The sequence below is a fragment of the Antechinus flavipes genome, chromosome 1 (assembly GCF_016432865.1).
Source record: "Antechinus flavipes isolate AdamAnt ecotype Samford, QLD, Australia chromosome 1, AdamAnt_v2, whole genome shotgun sequence".
Lineage (NCBI taxonomy): Eukaryota > Metazoa > Chordata > Mammalia > Dasyuromorphia > Dasyuridae > Antechinus > Antechinus flavipes.
The window spans coordinates 678,353,812-678,373,996 of NC_067398.1; the positions used below are offsets into that span (position 1 = coordinate 678,353,812).

Sequence of the window (20,185 nt, forward strand, 5' to 3'; positions counted from 1 at the left end):
ACTCATCTCCCTAACCCTGAAATAACATGTCATGTCATGCTTCTGTATCTTGGGATTAGGTCTAAATCAGCAACTCAAGTATACAGTTAGGGATGAAAGGAGGATAAGCAAGGGAGAGGAATGGGACCCTAAAAGGCCCCAGTGAAGCTAAAAGCCAACCATAAGTAGAAAATCCAATCCCCAAGTCACTAAGGTCTAAGTTAGATGAAAACCAAGATGCTTATAAGGGCTTCTGTGAAGCCCAAGCTGGAGTGCTCAAAACCACCTTCCTGAATTGTCCTTATCTCTCAAATCCTATTTCCTACAGTCCTAGACAAAAACAAAAGTCCTCTAATAAAAGCAATTAGATCATTTCCCCAAAGATGAAAAACCTAGAAGGAACCTCATATGATTCTCCAAGGTAAAAAGGAACAATTTCCAAAGGTCATCAAATAAGAGGGGAGCTCCAACCACACTACAGGAGTTTTGGGGCAATTTTCGAGGAGCACTCAAGTCATTAAACATAGTCAGACATTATTGATGATGTATCTTCTCTGAAAGGCAGAAAAACATAACCAGTGTCGATGGTGGAAAAGTGAGGTATCGTCCAAACAGGAGCAGAGAGACGACTAGCTGACTCCTCCTTCACAGATTATTAAGATTTCCTTTGTGTACTTCATGGGGCAGCTGATGGAGAGAAGCTTCCAAACACTGGAAGGAGCTCCCCTGCTCACTAAAGTCAGGACAGAACCTACTGGGAGGCCTCAATAAAGGGGTGTTGAATAGTATTTACACCTTTTTTTTTTTGGTGGTTGTTGGCTTGTCCTCTCCCCTCACTTTAATCAGATTTTTCTTGAGCAGCCTGTTTAGAAGAAATGCACGTATTTAACTTATATCAGATTGCTTGCTGTCTTGGAAGAGGGATGGAGACGAAGAGTGAAAAATCTGGAAAACTAGGATTTGTTTGCAAAAGTGAAATGCTGAAAACTAACTTTGCAGTTACTTGGAAAAATAAAAAACTTAAAAAAAGGGGGGGGTACTTAATGAGAGAATAGAACATCTGTCCCAAGAGATCACACGAAAATAATGTTTATCCTTTTGATACCTAGCTCAGTTGCACTACACCAAGGAAGAGACCAAGAAGCAGCAGCCACAGAACAGCCAGTCTTCCCTGACTACCACTGACACATCCAATCAACTATCCATGAAGACCTGCTGATTCAATTTGAAACCATAGAGGCTACTGCCAAGCAGTTGTATCAGGGTCAGGTTTGGGTACTGGGAGAGAAATATAGTCCATACAGATTCATCAGATGGGGTAAAGAAGGTGGTGGTTTGGGAAGTCAGGAGACCTAGGGCCTACTAGTTTGGCTCATAAACTGGCTCTGTGGGCATCAATTTCTTCATATGAACAATACTGTGAGTCCTTTTCAGACCTGACATTCTTTCTATGCCTTCACTTACCGGGTCTCCTTCTACCACTTCTCCATGGGGGTTCCTGATCACCATCACCAGCTGTGCCTGGAATGTGATGATTAGTACCGGTCCCTGCTCCATCATCTTTCCCATCGCCAACTGCAGTGAAGGCAAACCACAGTGAAAAACACAAAAACCAAGAGCTTTTTTAGTGATGAGTAGGGTCTATCCCTGCTGTCATGAAAGGAGTTGCAGTGGGATAATGAGACAGCTGAAACCCCCCCTTATGTTTCTTGTTCAGTTACATGCAAATCAAGATAGCATCTTTGTTAAAAGATCAAATAACCTGTTCCTTGTTGACCAGCCTCTGCCACAAAAGCAAACTGTACTACCCTCACCACCAGAAAGCTTTCAGTAATGCTGCCATGATCATCTCTCCCAGGGACTTACATATTTCATAGTGGCAACTTACAAAAACACTACATCACCCCTGGTGGCTCAGCAGGTTTTGTTCTGCAAAGCCCTCCCCATTAATCTTTCTTATCTTAAGTGTCAGAACACCTCTCTCAGCAAATTCCTTCCTGGCATCCACAACCCCTGCCTTGATCCTCAGTCTGAGCTCTGAAGCAGCCAGCACAAGCTCTCTGTCTTGGCTGACAGGGAAAGGACACAGCCCCAAGCATAGATCACACACCCAGGAGTGCAGGGAGGGCAAGCCTACTGTGAGTGACTCTGCCATCCCCTCGAGGCATAAGAGAGGTTGCTGGGCTTCCCAGGCTGTTCTCCTCCCCAGGCCCACCTCTCATTTTCCTGCTGCTGGCCCCATGATCAGTGACTGCCAGGCCTTTCCAATCACCATTCATGAAACTGGATTTTTTGAGAGACTGAACAAGTATTTTTGATTTCTGCATTTAAAGGCTAATGAGAACAACTGAATTTTCTGTTATGTTCCAAGAAGATGGGGTTACTAAAGTTGAGCCAGTTTTCAATACTCAGCTGGCAGACTCCATGCCCTGGAAGCAGTCAGAAGCTGGTGCCCTAAGGCACTCCCCTCCTCTGGGCACTGTGATCTTAAACCTGAACCAGTACTTAGAGGTTCAGGGCAATGGATGCCCAAGGCTTGAATTTGGTTTAAGGCAAACATATGTAGGACCTATTAACTTCAGAAATTAAAAAAAAAAATTCTACAGAGCTACTGGGGCTGAACTTCATCTGCCAGTCAGAGGCCAAGAACATGATTCCTTTTAGAACAGGTGCTCTTGGCCCAGGACTTAGACTCTTTTTAAAAATTGGAAAAAATATTAGAAACAGAATTGTTTTTATTTATAATTTTGTTTGATGCATTATGCATTTAAAAACACTATTATGAGAAGGGGTCCACAGACTTCAAACTAAAGTGGTTCAGGAACCAAAAAAGATGAAGGATCCCTGTTTCTAAAGAAAGCTTAGGGCTCAGTAACCAGTGATTCAGTGACTATCGTTTTGGAAAGAAAATGAAAAGGCTTCTCTCTAGGGTCATAGTGCCAAGACCTAAGGAGGGGCCACAAGCAGGCTTGATTTTCCTTACTTGGCTTGACCAATTTTGAGGTGCTTCCTTTTACACCAAGTGGCAGTATTAATACACGGGAGATACAATGCTTACCCTGTTCCTGACCCAAGAAAGAAATTTCCCCATTGCCAGCCCCATTTCAAACATTCTCTTCCTAGCAGCCAGTAACAAACCCAAAAAAGGGAGAAAGGACAAGTGTAATTGCTCTCAGTTCAATTGATGTATATGGCCAGAGGGAAAGGATGCAGAATCCTGAGCTGCATCTGTCAATCTAAGATTATAAATCCTGTTTACCTGCCCTTCTTCCCCATCTAGAGGTTTAAATAACTGCACATCACAGAAAAAGCCAGTAGCATATAGTCACAACTATACTGGGTGGGCAAAGAACAGGTAATATCTCAAGGGGCCCTAGCCCCTACACTAGGTTTGCCAGGTGGAATCAGATCCCTGCAGAGCCATAACATCTCACAAAAGTGCACTAGATACTTCCTTCTTATAAGAAATGGGCCCACACACTCCTCACCTAGCAGCTCTTATTGTGAAAGCCAAGCTATTCCTCTTTACAATCCCAGATCAAATCTGCTAGTTTAAGGGCTCCTTAGAGAGCCTGAAGCTGTAATCTTTACTGAAGTCTGAAAACATACAAGGCCATGCTAAGTTGGAGGTGAAGAATGTGAGCAGATCAAAAACCCAACAGAATTGGAGCCAAAGGGTGAGAGAGGGGGGAAGATGCCCTCTGAGGGCATTTAATCCAACTCTCACCTAAACAAGAATTTTCTCCATCACTTACTTCCCCTTTCAAGCTAGTCTAGAACCTTTTACTTCCCAAAGCAGTTAATTCAACACTGGGCATTGGTTGGAAACTTTTCCTTACATCAGTTCCAAGTATGCCATGTGTAACATCCACTCATTTCTCTGTATCCTAGAGACACAAATAAATTGAACTCCTATCTAGGCCAGGAATTTGTTTTTATGACTTAGGGCAAGTCATGGCCCTTCTTCCAGATCTCATCCTACCCACCTGTAAAATAAGGAACCTGTCCTAGACCAGCTTTTTTTACCCTTTTCTAATTCATGGCCCCCTGAGGAAGCCTGGTGAAATCTATGGATCGCTTCACAAAAGATTTCTAAAATGCATAAAGCAAAAATACACAGGACTACAAAGAAAGGCAAAAAATACAGTTAACAAAATATTAAAAAAAGAAAAAAAACCCCAACAAGTTCACAGATCCCAGGTGAAAGATCCCCTAGATCTCAGAGGTCCCTTCTAGTATTAAGAAGTCTGTCTGACTTCTCCACAGCAAGGAGAAAATATAGGAGACTTACATCAACATTGCTGATGTCTAGAATCCTAGAATGGAACTGCAGGCCCATGGACTTCGCTTGGTGGATGGGATGAGCCACTTGATTGTATGTCTGCAAGAAAGGAGACACAGATTGAGACAGAAGCTTCAGTAAAATGGAGTTTGGGAGGAAGGCCTCGTATTTCAGTTGGGGTCTGGAGGCAGGAGAGGGGAGAACTGTAATGAGGCAAAGCCAGTGACAGCTGACACAGGAGACACCAAGTCAATTCAAGGAGACTCCATGGGGTACCACTTGATCCCTCACTGCCCTCACCTTAACCTCAAGACTGTGGGCCTCCCATTCTGAGAGCACCCAGAGTTGCCTCATCGGGAGGCCCAGACTCCTCCAAGCTCTGATGGCAGTTGTGGAAAGGCAGAACAAGAACATGCTACTTGTTGTCATCTAACTAGAATTCAGTCCTAGCAGAAGCAAGGGCTCACCTCACACGTTACTTTCAGAAGTTCCCCCCAGCAGCCTCCATCCCAGCACTAGCTTTACTGGCTCAGTCATCATCCTCTCTCAGATTAGCAAAGGTACGCAGCCATCTCAGTCAACCCCAAGCCTCACACAAAGCACTGTGCATTAGTCACCATGCAGAGGAGGGCTTCAAAGGTCTGACATCTCCGCCTCTGTTTCCCCCCATTGTTTATGAGATGAGTACAGAGCAAAATTAGCCAAAAGAGATTTGAAGCTGCTTAATGCTTCAGCCGAGAAGCAAGGTTGAGTGGGACGAGATGCAGGGATGGGGGCAAGAGCAAATTCTGAGAGGCTGGGACTAAATTGGGGACAATGAGCCTGAATGAGGGAAATCACTAGTGACAAATCTTGGGATGGGGAAGAGGTAGGCACTAAGCTTCCCCTTCCCTGTGTTGGGCCACCTGGGCTCACGCCTGCTCATACTTTATGGTACAGTGCCTGAGGAAGCCCCTCCATCTCTGCCAGCCCCGAACTCCCCGGCTGTGGGGAGGATCACATGAGCTAAGAGTTGTAAAGCTTTTAGCAGTGTCTGGCACATTGTTGTTGTTGTTGCAATTCTTGGTGACCCATTTGGGGTTTTCTTGGCACAGACACTGGAGTGCAGCCATTTGTTTCTCCAGATCATGTGACAGAGGAGAACTGAGGGCCCCGGGGTGAGGGACTGGCCCAGGACCTTACAGCTAGTCAGTCTTGCTGACTGCATCATGGCACCCCCTGGTGGCCCGTCTGGCACACAGTGAACTGCACAACTGTGGGTTACTAGGATCACTGTTAGGAAGCTTTTCCACCTTAGCGATGAAGAACAGCATCCACTTTTCCAAGAGGAATTATTTTGCATCTACTTAAATGAGCTTTTGTGGATTCTGAGTCAACTATAGAATTAGCTTTCACCTAAAGCTAAGTTGTTAACTGAAAGAGTCAGCTCTCACAGACCAGGGGCCTAAGGAGGCATCAGACTCAGACCCTGCAACTGACACCCAGATATGCTGAAGTCTGGACCTCTAGGGGGCTGTCCCTTTAACTCCGCACATCTTTCTTTCCTGAGTTGACTTGCCTTTGCTCAAGTCCTATTCTGGGACTTTTTCCTGTTAGGGAATTGAAGCTAGACAGGCTTTGGAGAGGGTCTTGAGGACACATGAAATGTGCTGTCTGAGGAGTAAGAGATGTGGTGCCAGGCTGGAGATGAGGGGATGAATCCACAGCTACAGCAACTTCACACAGATGTTCACCGAAGGGGCAGAGGGGGCTCAGTCTGCCCTGGATGGGGGGTGCTTGCTTATCCAGCGACAAACGCTGGTCCCGGGAGTGGTCACTTCCCTTTCTCTTTTAGCCACAAAGCTCCTCTCCCAAGGAGCCTCAGTAGCTGGTGGTGGCCTGGATGCAGCAGGCCTGCAGTCATTTCCAGTCTGATCAAAGGTGCTCTTCACATTCCTTAGAAAATGTTCTCAGAGCTTATACTCCTGCTGGCCTTAAAGGACCCAGCACCATCCCAAGCCATGTGGGGGCAAGGGAAGACATATTCTGAAAACTCCTAGCAGAGGCTCTAAGTGGGGCCTGGAGGCAGAGGAAGGGTTGGATGCTAGGGAAAGGCCGGGAAAGCCCTCTGGTGGCTGCATCTGGTGATGGCACCCACAAGTCAGCTCCCTGGCACAGAAACCTAAGGAGAGCGGGGGGCTCTCTTCTTCATGGGGTTCTGCTTTGGCTGTTGTAAGATCCTCTCTCCCCCCAGGGCTATCTGCTTAGGAAATAAGGGTGTCTTGACAGCAAGGCACCATATGGGCCCGCAAAGCCTGGCTCCTAAGTGGCCGATCCAGAGACCACCCATGCCTAGCTGCTTTTCCATCTCCTCATCAGCACTCAGGTGCTTACCTCTGTTCCAATTGTGGTGTTGGGGTCCCTGTCCACCAGAGTTCACATTCTACAAGGGACACTGGATCAAACCTGTACTTTCTCAAAGTTCCTGGGGCAACCCCAAGGAGGACAGATGATGGGGAGGGCAGACTACCTAGGTGGCTGTGTCACACAACCTGAGTGCAGATGAGAGGTGACTGAAGGGACAAAGGGTATTGCCACGACAACCCTGAGAGATTGCAAGATGTCTGTGCTCTTGATTACGGAGGAAAGATGGGGACAAGAGAATAAGCTCTGCCCTAGATTGCTGGATTGGAGCTATCTCTTGAACATCCAAGAAGGATCAGGGGGTTTAAGCTGAGGGTCAAGCAGATCAGGGTGACAAGTGGTCAGAGGTACGAGGAAACCCACCAAGAATGACCCAGAAGTTCGGGGAAGAGTGTGCGAGGAGAAGGAGGAGGAGCTTCCAGCTCCAGATGGACAAGTGGAAGCAGGTGAAGCTGAAGTGTCCAGCGAGTCTCTCTGTGTGTATTTGCTGATGGAAGCAACACTAGAGACCCATTAGCTTCCAAACATTCAGGAACACTAGAACTGAGCACCCTTACAGGCTTGAAAGAAAAAGATGGATTGCCACTTTGCAACATACACTAGCTCCTTTTCCCCAGATCATGAACAGGCTGAGCTGTTCTCATTTTAAAAACCATCCTTGCTTGGATTAGCCCTAAGTGCCCAGACCACGTCTCTCCTCCATCATAGTTGTCTACACCTGCTACCTCCATGGCCTCTCTTGGAACTTGCCTTCACTGCAAGTCCTCTTCAAGGCAACCACAAAGTCACAGCAGCGTGGGACACTGCCCAACACCTTGCTCTCCATGAGTCTTCTCTCCTGGTTTTCCTCCCATTCATTGGTTGGCCCTTCTCAGTTTCCTTGCTGGATCATCTGCCCTGCCATGACCCTTGACTCTGCATGTCGACCTTAAAGTCACATCATTATCACTGCTAACTCTCTGCCCGTGGATATCAAAGTAGCATATACTCCACTTGCCCAAAGTAGAACTCATGTCCTCCTAATGGTGTACCGCCATTTTTCAGTCACATCCCTGACTTCCCGCCTCTTCACATCTTGCTGAGGTCACTCCACTCTAATATCCTCATTGTCTCCTGACCAGGTCAAACTCCCAAAACAGCCTCTTAACTGATCTCTGCCTCTCTGGTCCTTTATCCCTAAACCACCTTCTACAATTGTCAGAAAGTTACAAAACTGTCCTTGTCACTCTCAACTCAGCATTCCTGGTGGTTCCCCACCACACCTGAGACATTACAGTTTTCCGCAGTCTGACTCTCACCTACTTTTCCAAGCCCATTTCATGTCACTCCTCTCACATAAATTCCACTGCAATCAAACCTGCCTCCTTGCTCCTGCCCTTCTACAACCCTGGCTCTCATAGGATTTCAGAGTTGAGCCTTAGGCCAATCGACCCCTCCAAGATATTAAACAGAGATGACAAGCAGTCACCTTCTCCTTCTGGGCCTTGGCACAGCATCTTGCCCATCCATGGAGTGTGGGTCCTCCTGCGATTCCTAGCTTCTTTCGAGTCTCAGCTAAGGTAATGCTTCCTACGTAAGGCACTTGATGATACCTTCAGATGGCACTGCTTTCTCCCTTGTGAAAGTATTTTATATTAATTCTTAAAACATTCTGTATTTATCCATGTACCCATCATGCCCACCAAGAGAACATAAGCTTCTTGTGAGGCTGTGCTAGCAGGACATAAGATCCATGGGGTCCGAACAAGCAGGACCCATGAAATCCTCTGTCCAAGGACCAACCAAGCCAACCAGAGTAAGGAACAGACCCAGCACAGCATCCAGGAAGGCTCAGAGGAGATCATCCATACAGACACACCACGTGTCCTGGTAGGCGTGCAGGTTGTCTCCAGAGTAGCCTCAGTTTATGATGGTGGGCTAGTCTTCAGGCACAAAGTTCATCGCCATGTCAATATTCAAAGTCTTTCTCTCTTAAGACAAGTCAGTAAGAGGCAGGGACTACTTTGTTTTCTTTTGTAGTTCCAGCATCTAGCACAGTACTTTGTACACAGTGGGTATTTAATAAATGTGTATTTGCTTGAAATTAAATTATGTGATAACAGTGTTTTAAAACTCTCCTTGGGGGGGCAGCTAAGTGGCACATTGGATAGAGCTCCAGTCCTGAAGTCAGGAGGACCTGAGTTCAAATCTGGTTCAGACACTTAACACTTTCTAACTGTGTGACCCTGGGCAAGTTACTTAATCCCAACTGCCTCAGCAAAAACAAAACAAAACAAACAAAAAAACCTTCTCCTTTGGTTGTAACATGTTAAATCCCATAAAGGCAAGGGTAATATCTTATCTAAAATTTGTACCTCCACCACTGTTGGGAACATAATGGGGCTTAAGTTTGTTGTACATAAATTAAACCATTCCTTCAACAAATAGCACTGTCTAGATCATATATACAGTTGGGAAGAGGGAGCCACTGAGTCAGTTTTTCAGTATATTTAAATGCAGAGTGGCACCATGTACTGGGTCTAAAACTGAACAGGAGAAAGAGAGGAAAAACTGCCTTCATTTAGGAAACTGCATGCTCTTTTTAGTTACCTCAACTTGGTGTATAACCCAAAATCAATTTGTTTTAGCAAAATATTTTTTTCTGGTGATGCTACATGGCTATGATCCTGGAAAATGCCATTGTTCAGTCAAAACACTGGGTGATATAAAAGGCAATCTCACAGGGAGCCAAAGAAAATATGTATACTGTTTACCTGTAGAACTTTCAGTCCAGGAACTAGGACTGGAAAAGGTAGTTCAGTAACTAATTAAAAGCAGGGGGTAACAGATGGTTGGCACAAGGACTTAGTGCTCACAGAATCTGAGGAGATGCCCAGCAAGCATCCTATAGAGAATATCCCAAAGGTTAAGGCATGAGTAGGTAGAGAATCAGTTTTGGAGATGGGGAGTGAGCCCACATGGAAAATAATTCTTTGAAAATTGGAATTGGGCAAGGGAAACCAATGAAATTAAGAGAGACCAAGAAATAACAAAACATATTATAAAGAAGGAGAAAATAGAACACAATGTGAAACTAAACACACAGGAAGATTGTTGGCAAATTTTGAAAACCCCAAATCAAAGAGAAAAATGTTGCAAGAAATAAGAAAAAAACAAAAAAACAATTCAAATATGTTGGAGCTACAATTACAATAGTACAAGACTTATCAGCAGCCACAATTAAAGAAAGACTGTAGGTCTTGGAATCATATATACCAACAATCAAAAGAACTAGCCTGCGGAAAAAAATATCACATCTAGCAAAATTATTTAGTTTTAAATTAGAAAAAAAATGGACTTTCAACTAACTTGCAGGTTTTCAGGACTTTTTATCAACCAAACCTGAACTTAGCAGAAAATTTAACATATGAGAGATCAAAGATCAATTTTAAGGAACTCAATGGACAAACTTTTTTTGCTTTTTTTTTTTTTTTTTTTTACACGGGAAATGTATACTATATGTTTAAGATTCATATCAACAATAAGGTAGCTCAAAAGAAAAACTGGCAGAGTTAAGGTAAATATAGTAATCATGTTATAGAAATGAGGTACAGAGGAAGAATAGACACAGAAGCATCAAAGGGGGAAGGAGGGCATGTAGTTCTGAAACCTACTCATACCGGAAATGGATTAAATAGGCAACACTACGTATATACCAAAAAGGGCGTAATATCTTCCAAAATCTATAAAGAAATGTGGGGGGATGATAAGCAAATGGGGAAGCAAAAGATGAAAAAAGATGACAAGGGAGGGATCGTTTGGTGGAGGGAGGTTAAATAATAGCAAGGCAAATTATGAAGAATTTAATTAGAAAGGCAATAGAGATAAGAAAGATATGTATATATGGGTGTGGGTGTGAGGGTAAGCATGTATTGGGTATATATCTACATATGTATACATAATCTTTTCTTAATTTGCTTGAGGGTAGTGAGGATAATGAAAGGGGAAAAAGGAATAAAGTAAATAAGGTGAGCAGCAGATAACCAAATACAATTTAAAAGGAAGAAAATATGGACATTCGTGAATATAATTTTTTACTAATATATATACTTGATATATATACATATAATATAGCTAATATATATAATATTAACACTATATTATATACTACATATAATATATAATTATATACTATATATATTATACTATATATATTATATGCTATATATAATATATAATATTAATAATAATAATATATACATCTTGATTTGGTAGTTTGTTGTTATATATTTTGAATTCTCCCTGATGCTCTGCTGGGCACATGACAATGTTCTCTTTTGTTTTGTTTTCCTTTTTTCTTACTGTTTTTTCAAATAAAATTGAGAAAAAATGTATCCTTTGTCAAAATACAAATAGTTTGGAGGTCAAGGTTTTAATTTGATATTTTGCTCCTTTAATTTATGGTATTTGACGTTAAGAATTTGTTAGTATTTTTTTTTTCAAAACTGAGAAGTAGCTCCCAATCAGCTAAGTTGTTGAAAAAAACGGGGGCTGCCATCTGACAACCAGTGGAGGGAATCTTCCCATTATGGGAAATCAAGCAGAGGACAAAAGAGCAGTGGTCAAGTAGTGAGAACGCTCTTAATCCCACCCCCTGGGCCCACACCAAAGCAATCTAATTAGTCCCTTTTCCTTCATCTATCTAACAACCTTCCAAGTTCAAGGCAGACCTCATGTCTATCCTAAGCCTTTGCTTCTTCCAAGTTAAATAACCTCAAGTTTCTTTACCTGGGGTCTGCTTACTCAACAGCCCTCCCCTGGATGGACTCCATCCTGTCAATAATTTTCCTTACAGTAGACACCAGGCTTCTCTTAATGCAGCCTAAGATCATGTTATCTCTAAAAAATCCCCAACCTATAAGTAATTCTTTACATTTAAATTTCACTTTCCAAAATGTTCAAAAAAGTCTGGAAGTTAAAAATATGAAAACTTACTGCTTCATAGCACCAGTCTTTGAGGATATCCAGCTCTCCACTTATCATCGCCTACAAAAGAAAATGGAAGGTGTGAGCTGTAAGAGGAGACATTTGGAGGAGCCAAACCTGCAAGAGGCAGATGCTTAAGTGTTAACAAGAGCGCTGTCACTGTTGCCTCCCCCAGGTCTCAGAGCCTCAACTGAATTATGTCTGGAGTTCCAGTGTAGCTGTTAAATCATCAGAGAGCATTTAAAAACTGGATAGAGAAGAGAGAGGTGTCAGCCGGCTACAGTTTAAGAACAAAGCCCTTCTTCCCAGGCTCCCAGGTCACCAAAATTTTGTCCACCCATCCTCACGCTCAGTTGTAGCTTTAACAAAATCTAGTGTGGGAATATCTCAATAACAAACTTCTCTCTCATGAAGTTCAAGCAAGGTTTGCCAAGGAAAATTCTGATCTCTCACTAATGGGTCACATAGTAAATGAGCCTGCAATTTCCAGATACATGAGAGTGGAGGAATGCAGACCAGGATGTATCTCTTTAACTTCTGTGGGTGGTACTGGGAAGGGGACTATTCCAAGAAACCTTGATAGAGAGATAAATAAGTAGACACACACACACACACACACACACACACACCCCTCTTCTCTTGAACATGAGAGATGCAGCCTAATTCGTCAGAAAGGGAAAGAATATCCAAAGCCCAGAAAGACACACATACACCCCCATGCAAAGATCTAATCAATGAAGCTGATCATCAGAGTATATGTCCTTTGTATGACACAAGTGATCAGACTGCCTTTATTCAGCAAAGGATAGTTGAGAAATTTCTATCCTAATGTCTAAATGTCAATAAAATTATGGAGATTGGTCACAAAACTGTGAGAACAAATTAGAAGATAATGAGAAGCCACAAAATTTTCCTGCAAAATGAAAGGAAGAGGTAGCCTGAAAGTGGAGTCCCTATCAGGAAGTTTCCCTCTGAAGGCTGCTTTTATACAATCATCCCTAATTACCAGTTGCTGTCCAAAAAGATGAAAATAAGGGCAATGTGCTAGGGAGAAAAGGGATATAATTCCTTAACCACAAATCTCTTCCAGCTACACTTGGTGTAGTGCTGGTAGAATTGATGAATATGGCAAAATGCCCAGTTCACCAGCAGTTTAAATTAAAAGCCAGAAAACCTAATTCTAACTTTGAATCTACCCTCGAAGGTGGCTTGCCTATGTCATAACTTTCCCAGTCTATTAAATGGCATGATCATAATATTCCCTCCCCGCCATCCAAGAAAGTCAGAGACTTCTTAAAAGAGAAAGGATAGACCAACAATGTCAGGACTCACAGAAATGCCTCAGTTTCTCAAGGGGGACAAACCCCTCTCACCACTCCATCCTCTTCTCTCCTATTTGAGGAGGTCCCAGGCTAAGCCAGGCCAGGGCCTTCCCTGATCAAACATCAAATACAAAGTGATTCTGAGAGTCTGAAAGTCACTCTCTAGTCAGGGACTGGGAGGAACCTCATCTTTAATCAGCCAAAGCTGAGGAATTAAGAACAATGACATGCCTGATGCATCTGCTAATGAGTCAAGTGATATTGATAGACTGGGCTCATTTCTGCCCCTGAATTGAGTTAGTTAATGAATGTTCACTGATAGCTCTACACAAGCCACTGAGAATCCCAAGAAGCAGAAAACGCTAGAGAAGTATTGAAGGGCCTCTTGTAATAAATATACTTACCTCCAGGACATTGGGGATGATGTCACGTTCACATTGCTGCAGAAACTTATCTTTGTCAAAAGTTGGATCCACTTTGAGGATTTCAGTCAGAACTTCAGACATCTCTGTCTTTGAGAACAGGCCACCTGATAAATGTGAGATTCTTTCATCAAGCCTCAGAGTGCCCTCCTCAATGGTAAAACCAACCTCCCCACACCTGGTCCATCACCCACAGATTTGGGAAACTTCCTCTTCCCGCTTTCATGGGAGTCATTGTCACGAGTATCTGTAGTGTGCTTGCCCTCAGCTTCTGGGACCTGTAGAAAGCTGGTTTGCTCACCTATTAAATCAGTCATCTTGTCTGTCACTGCTCGAGATAACCGGATGAAGGTATTATCACTTTCATCATATTTCATCTTCATCTCAAAGAATCCTGAAAGCAAAGTAGTAAGTAGGACTTGTGAACAAGCCTTTCATTTTTATTTCAAAATTTCATTCTAACTTTGTCATTTCATTCTAACTTATTGTCAATACTAGCATCTAAAGAGAATAAAAACTTTAAAAAACATGTATTGATCATATCATAAATTTCATCCCTTAAGTATATTAACTTAAGCAAAATAGCAAAAACATTCTATTTCTTTTGAATCCTTGCTCTGTGCAGTCCTTTCAGATTTTGATAGGTCTTTTCCAAATTATGCTGTTAACTTTAATCAAAAAATTATGCCATTAAAACGCTAAGAGATCAGAGAACAGGGTCCCTTCCTGTGAAAAGCTTTTACAAAGGGAAGGAGGAACTAGCAAGGCAGAGGATGACTCTCTCAAGTGAGCAGTCAAATATTTGAGAAAGCACTTTTAAAATCTACTCTTGGGATAATATAGCTTATAGAGCTTCACTTAATTTTTCCCCAAATACAGACAACTTCTTTCCTTAATCCAAATTCCACATTTCCACTTGGCTATCTTCTAATCCACGGTCAACTACTAAAAGTGTTAAGAGAACTCTCCCAATCAACTAGATTCAAAAGCTCAGTTTTTCCTGATTTCTCCCTTTTCCTGAGACTCTGCAACTTGTCAAAAGTCAAAAAACCTGCCCAATTCAGTATTTCTCCAATTCTTTCCTCCTCTTCTGTTCCCACTACCCCCACCCTAATTCAGGTCCTTAGCACTTCATATGTGGTCTTTTGCAACAGCCACTGCTGTGAACTCCACTCTCCATTTGTTCTTGGCTAGAGAAGGATTAATTATCTACAGGATCTCTTCCATTAGTATCAAGCTGACTTTTCAGTCATATTCCACTTTATACTTCATTAAAATTGATGACTTCATAGAACAGTCCCCCCTTGACCTCACAGACCAGTTTTAATGCACTATTTCCTTGTGCCCTCTCTCTACAGAGTATCAGAGCCTGAAGGGATGAGAGGCCATGAAGTTAAATTCAATGCCCATCAAGAATCTCTCCATCCCTATGAATCTATCCCTCAGCCTTTGCCTACAACCCCAATACCTTCCATGCCAACCTACTCTTTGATGAAAACTGCTGCTCTACATCTTTCCGTATTTCCCTAGGGCTGCCTTCTAAGACCACCTAAATAACAAACATTTAAGAAGGGCCTCCTTTTTGCCAGTCATTGTTAAACATTTCTGGCTGTGAGGGCCTTTCAAATAACTGAAGCCAGCCTTTCTGGCCCATCTTTTCAGCAAGGTCCCAGATACACGTTCTTTTACTTGCTTCCCAATGACATTCCTATCCCAATACTAGAACCCAGTATCAAATGGACTCAGCTACAGAGCATCAAAGGGCTAAAGCAACTTCCTCCCCTGATTGCATTTAGTCAGACCAACGAGTCCATGCTCAGTTACTACTCCCATTTGTGTAGTTTTTTCCCATGAGAATCTTGTTTCTATTTGTACTCCAGTACTTAACACAATAAGTTTTTTTATTCATTTACTTTGCCAAGTTCAGGGAAGCAGACACAAATGTGATGGAATCCCATCAAACTTCCAAGTGTAGGGTCACACAACCTGTCCTATCTCTGGCGTCTGCTTTCCTTCACATAATCTCTCCCACAGATGAACTCAGAAAAGGTCATCTACAACAGGTGACATCCTCTCCTTTCATTTTCTTTTTAACCTCCCACAATCTAGATTCCAACCTTTTACTTCACCACAATAGCTCTGTCCAAAGTTATTAATGCTGTCTTAATTTTCAAATCCCATATCTTTTGCTTGATCTTTCATCGTTCTTGACTGACCCTTCTGCAGCCTTTGACATGATCACTCTTTCCTCCTGGATTGTCTTTTTTCTGTTTCCAGGACACTATTCTCTCCTGGTTTCCCACCTACCTACCTCTCTTACCACTCTGTCTCATTTGCTGGATCCTTACAGGTGACACTAATTATGAGTGGCCCACAGGGTTCTGACCTGGGCTTCTTTTCTTCTCCTTCACATCACTTCATGACCTCATCATCTCCTTGATTTCTAGGAACATGTAACAAATCCTATTTGGTGTTCAAAATAATCAATCCATCTCTCAGCTCTAGATACTTTCTCTCTTCATGACTATATTTCTTTCCTTCCTGATTTCCCTGGGATTTTCTCATCCTACCTTCTACAGGAAGCCTTTCACAATCCATGTTAATTCTAATGCTTTTCCTCTTAATTATGTCCTACTTATTCCACATATAGCTTGGCCTAAATTTTTGTTTGCTAGTTGTCTCCATTACATTGTGAGTTCTTCAAGGGCAGGGGCTGCCTTTACTTTTCTTTGTATCTTTTGTGCTTGGTAAACATTGGACACTTAATAAATGCTTACTGACTGAGCCTCTCTTATTTGGCATTGGTCACACAGCTTGCCATTGTAATTTGTTATGTGTGTGCATAGACTGAGCTCCTAGATAGCAATAGTCAACAGTGCTATACCTCATCTTGAGTGCCAAAGGGTGTCTAGTACATGGTAACACCAATCATTTGTTTTACTAATTTGGTCCTAATGTAAATGAATAATGTCCTATTCATTTTTGGTAAGCATCCTCCTGTACTAAGGTGACTGTTACATATATTTGATTCTTAATTTGGTTATAAGAAAATCAAATTTGCTTTATGAATAAAACTGAGAGAGAAAGGTGAGATCTAACAGCCTCCTGTTGGGAAGCTAATAAAATCATGCTGGAACCACCAACACCTTCCCTCAAAGCCCTGACTGGGCCTCAGCAGCCAAGATACAGCCAGCCTTCTGTCTTTTGTTGGTTGGTTAATTGTTGTCCTTGGTGCTACGAGGATCAAAATGACATCACTATATTGCAGTCAAAGTATAGTGTGTCCAACTGTGGCTGATCAGACCAGTACAAGCCCAGAAATTTCCATCACAGATCAGGTGCAAATAGTCTACATGAACATTTGGAGTGGACAGACATCTGTAAGTTTTTGCATCTCATGTTTCTTTTGTGTTACTGCAATTCTGCTTTGCTCCTAGAACATAGTGTCATCTTTGATGTGGGCATGCCATGCTTAGTGGTCCTATGCCAGTGTCTCCCATGTCTCACAAGCAATTCAAAGTTCTTCAGAGGGAACTTGAGAGTGGCTTTGTTTCACTTCTACTTTTCATAGAAGAGCTTGCTTTGTGTGAGTTCTTCATGAAAGTCTTTTAAGCAAATGTATCTTTGCCATTAGGTCAATGTGATCAGCCCATTGAAATTGTGCTCTTTGTAGTAGAGTTTGAATTCTTGGCAGTTCAGCTCAAGAAAGGACCTTAGCATCTGGCAGAGTCTAAGACAATTCAAATAAATGATGTGATTCAGTTTCCTGGCGTGACGCTGGTACACTGTCCAGGTTTCACAGGCATAAAACTATTACGGTTAACACAACTATTCTGTAGTTGTACTGTAGACCTTTAATTTGCTAGGTAAATCCTTCTCCTTCTCTCAGAGTCTCCCAAACACTGAGCTATCTCTGGCAATGCATGTCAATGTCATCATCTATGTGAACATTCCAAGAAAATATACTTCCAAGGTAAGTGAATTTTAATGACAGCATCCACAATTTCTTCACCTAACATCACCAATGATTCAAAGTATGGATGGTAAGGTACTTGCTGATGGAGGACCTGTTTTCTTGCAGGTCAAAATAAGCACAAGCAGCAGAGAACTGATCCATACTTTGTTCCATCTCAGTCTCAGAGGCTGCAATGAACGCACAATCATCTCCCCCCTCCCCCCAAAAAAGTCACACACTAACTGTACTTCCATTTGAATCTTGGCTTATAGTCTTTGTAAATTAAGCCATTTGCTACTAATGCAATAGCTGACCTCGAAGCCATTTTCATCCTTATTGGCCGTCGTCTGGTAACATCATGCTAAAAAGCATGAGAGCAAGCACATCATCAGGTCTATTGTCATGAAACTGATGTATAATATTGACAAACTTCTCCAGGCAACTAAGTTTTGCCATGATTTTCCATAAACCCTCATAATGGACAATATCAAAAGCTTGGGTCAGACTGATAAATACCATGTACAGACTTCTGGCTCCTGGAATTTTTCCTAGAGTTGTTTAGCAGCAAACATAGTTGTCAATTGTTCCGTGGCCCTTTCTGAAGCCTGACGCTGGGTCAGGTGAAGGAATCACTTTATTAAGGACTCAGTGAGAATCTTGTCAGCAATGACTAAGAATAAGACTGTTATTGTTAAAAGATAATCTATTTGATTTGCTCTATAAAGACAGATAATAGAGGCATCTTTCAATTACTGAGGGATAATCTCTTCTTACCGTGACTTTTGTCATGGGACAAGCTTTTGTCTGAGAAATGGGTCCCCACCTTATCAATTTCAGCTGGCATAGAAATCAGTACCAGGTGCTTTGCCACATGAGTGTGGCCTAGGGGCATTCAAACTCTATTCTTCATTCTATTTTGGAGAGGTATTTCAACCTAAGGTATGTGGTCAATAGCTTCAGCGCTGATTGATGACAATCTGTTGAGCACACTATGGAAATCTTCAGCTTCTCTCTCCAGGAACAAGTCTTTATCACATGTGGCACCACCAACACTGAGTAATTGAGAGGCATCATTGGTCTTTGACCCATAAACAGCTTTCAAGGAATCTTAAATCATTGGAGTGTTATCAGTATAAAAGTGAATCTCACCCACCTTCTTATTGTGCCATGAATTCTGTATCTTTCTAAGCTTTGCTTGCACTTTACTTTTGAGAAACCCTGTCTTCCTAGAGATGAATTATCCTGCTGATAAACCCTGTAAAGTTCTTGTTTTTCATTTAGTAATGTCCATTTCCCTATCATCATCAAAGGAATCTTTGTGAATGTTCTGACCCAGCTGAGTAAAAACAGTGCTGTACACTAACTTTCTAGAAGTCGTCTACTTCTTTTTACTCCACTGTAGCCAATCATCTGTTGGCTGTTTTTCCTCTAAGTTAATAATAAACTGTTTACAGCCTGGAGAAATGCTCTAATCTGTTGCCATCTGGTTTTCTGGTAGCTGGTAGCCTTGGGACCACCACTTTTGTGGAATGCAAATGTTTAGGTTGAGGCAGATATATCTATGATTTGTCCAGCATTCCCTGCCACACATCATCTTCCTTCATCATTCTCACATCTCATCTATGCCTTCTCTTATAATGACAGTCTTTGTAAATGCCAATGTCTGCCTTAAGGGTGCATCTATGAAGTTGCATCCTATTTTGGTAAATGAAAGACAGTGCCCCAGATGAGAGGGTCATAAAACATTTAAGTCTTCCATAGGGGCTGTTGCTGTTGATAACTCCATTCTTTCCAAGGACTACGTGCCACATCTGATCTGTACCTATTCTGGAATTAAAGTCAATCAAAATTATAAGCTTATCCTTAACTTGCACACTGATGTGGGTCTTCCAGGCTTTCCTTGACTTTGGTCTGGGTTCCTTAAGGTTGGTGTGCACACACAGATGATGGGGGCTTTCCTGAAAGAGGCCATCAAACTGTCATGAGCCTGTTGTTCATTCCTTTTGGAAGGCACACAAGCTTGCTGACTTAAATTAGTTTTGATTGTGAAAGCTACTCCAGCTTCATGATGCTCCTCATTACTGCAGCCACCCCAGAAAAGCATGTATCCAGCTCTAATTTCGGTAAGCTAGCCTTTGACAATCGTGTTTCATGCAGCCCTATTTAGATGTGATACCTGCAGAGTTCTCCTGAGACAAGAGCTATTTATCTTTTAAGTCCAGTGGATTTTGTGTAATCTATAAGCATTGTGTTTATCAATGGTGAATGGAATTCATTTTCACCAAGATTTTTGTAAAGTGTTTTGTTTTTCAACCACTAGATAGGATTCCCACTTGATACAGTAAACAAGTCAAATTTTTCTTTAGCCCCCTTTTTTCTAGCCTTACTTTACTCCACGAACTGAACATTTACAAAGGCTGCTCAGATTCTCAGAGTTGCCAAATTTGAATGTTGCTTCAGTTTAGTGAGAAGACGATGTTATGACCTGGGCCACTGACATGTAAGGTTGTGACCACAGCTATCAGTGTATCCATATCTGCTGCTACTTCACTTGCCTGTTGCTATAGGTAAAAATAACAAATGGTATGGATGATTTCAACTCATGTGTAAAAATGGATTTAAGCCTGGCAGAGTTGCCCAAAGACATCAGCCTCATTTCCTCTAGAGCCAAAGTCTAGTGGCACGACAACAGTCAAGACTGGTGATGGCTGGGGATAGAGTGGATGACCTTGGTATCTTTGATGTCTGATCAAGCTCTAAGCACTCCATAGCAGCTGCTTCAGCTGCCTTCTTAGCAGCTGGGACAAACTGCTCATTCACCCATTCTGCTAGGCTAACTCTTCACTTGCTTGCGATA

General features: G+C 42.2%; 1 protein-coding gene across 3 annotated transcripts in view; it reads right to left on the reverse strand.

Moving 5' to 3' along the window:
- Positions 1-20,185, reverse strand: part of TIMM44 (translocase of inner mitochondrial membrane 44) — a 43,490-nt gene that overhangs the window by 5,999 nt on the left and 17,306 nt on the right. For all 3 annotated transcript variants that reach the window (XM_051972453.1, XM_051972455.1, XM_051972454.1), the window contains 5 exons: positions 13,675-13,767; positions 13,356-13,480; positions 11,639-11,689; positions 4,271-4,360; positions 1,444-1,554 (listed from right to left, as the gene is read on the reverse strand). In XM_051972453.1, the coding sequence (XP_051828413.1) occupies positions 1,444-1,554; positions 4,271-4,360; positions 11,639-11,689; positions 13,356-13,480; positions 13,675-13,767 (470 nt within the window). The remainder of the gene's footprint in view (positions 1-1,443; positions 1,555-4,270; positions 4,361-11,638; positions 11,690-13,355; positions 13,481-13,674; positions 13,768-20,185) is intronic.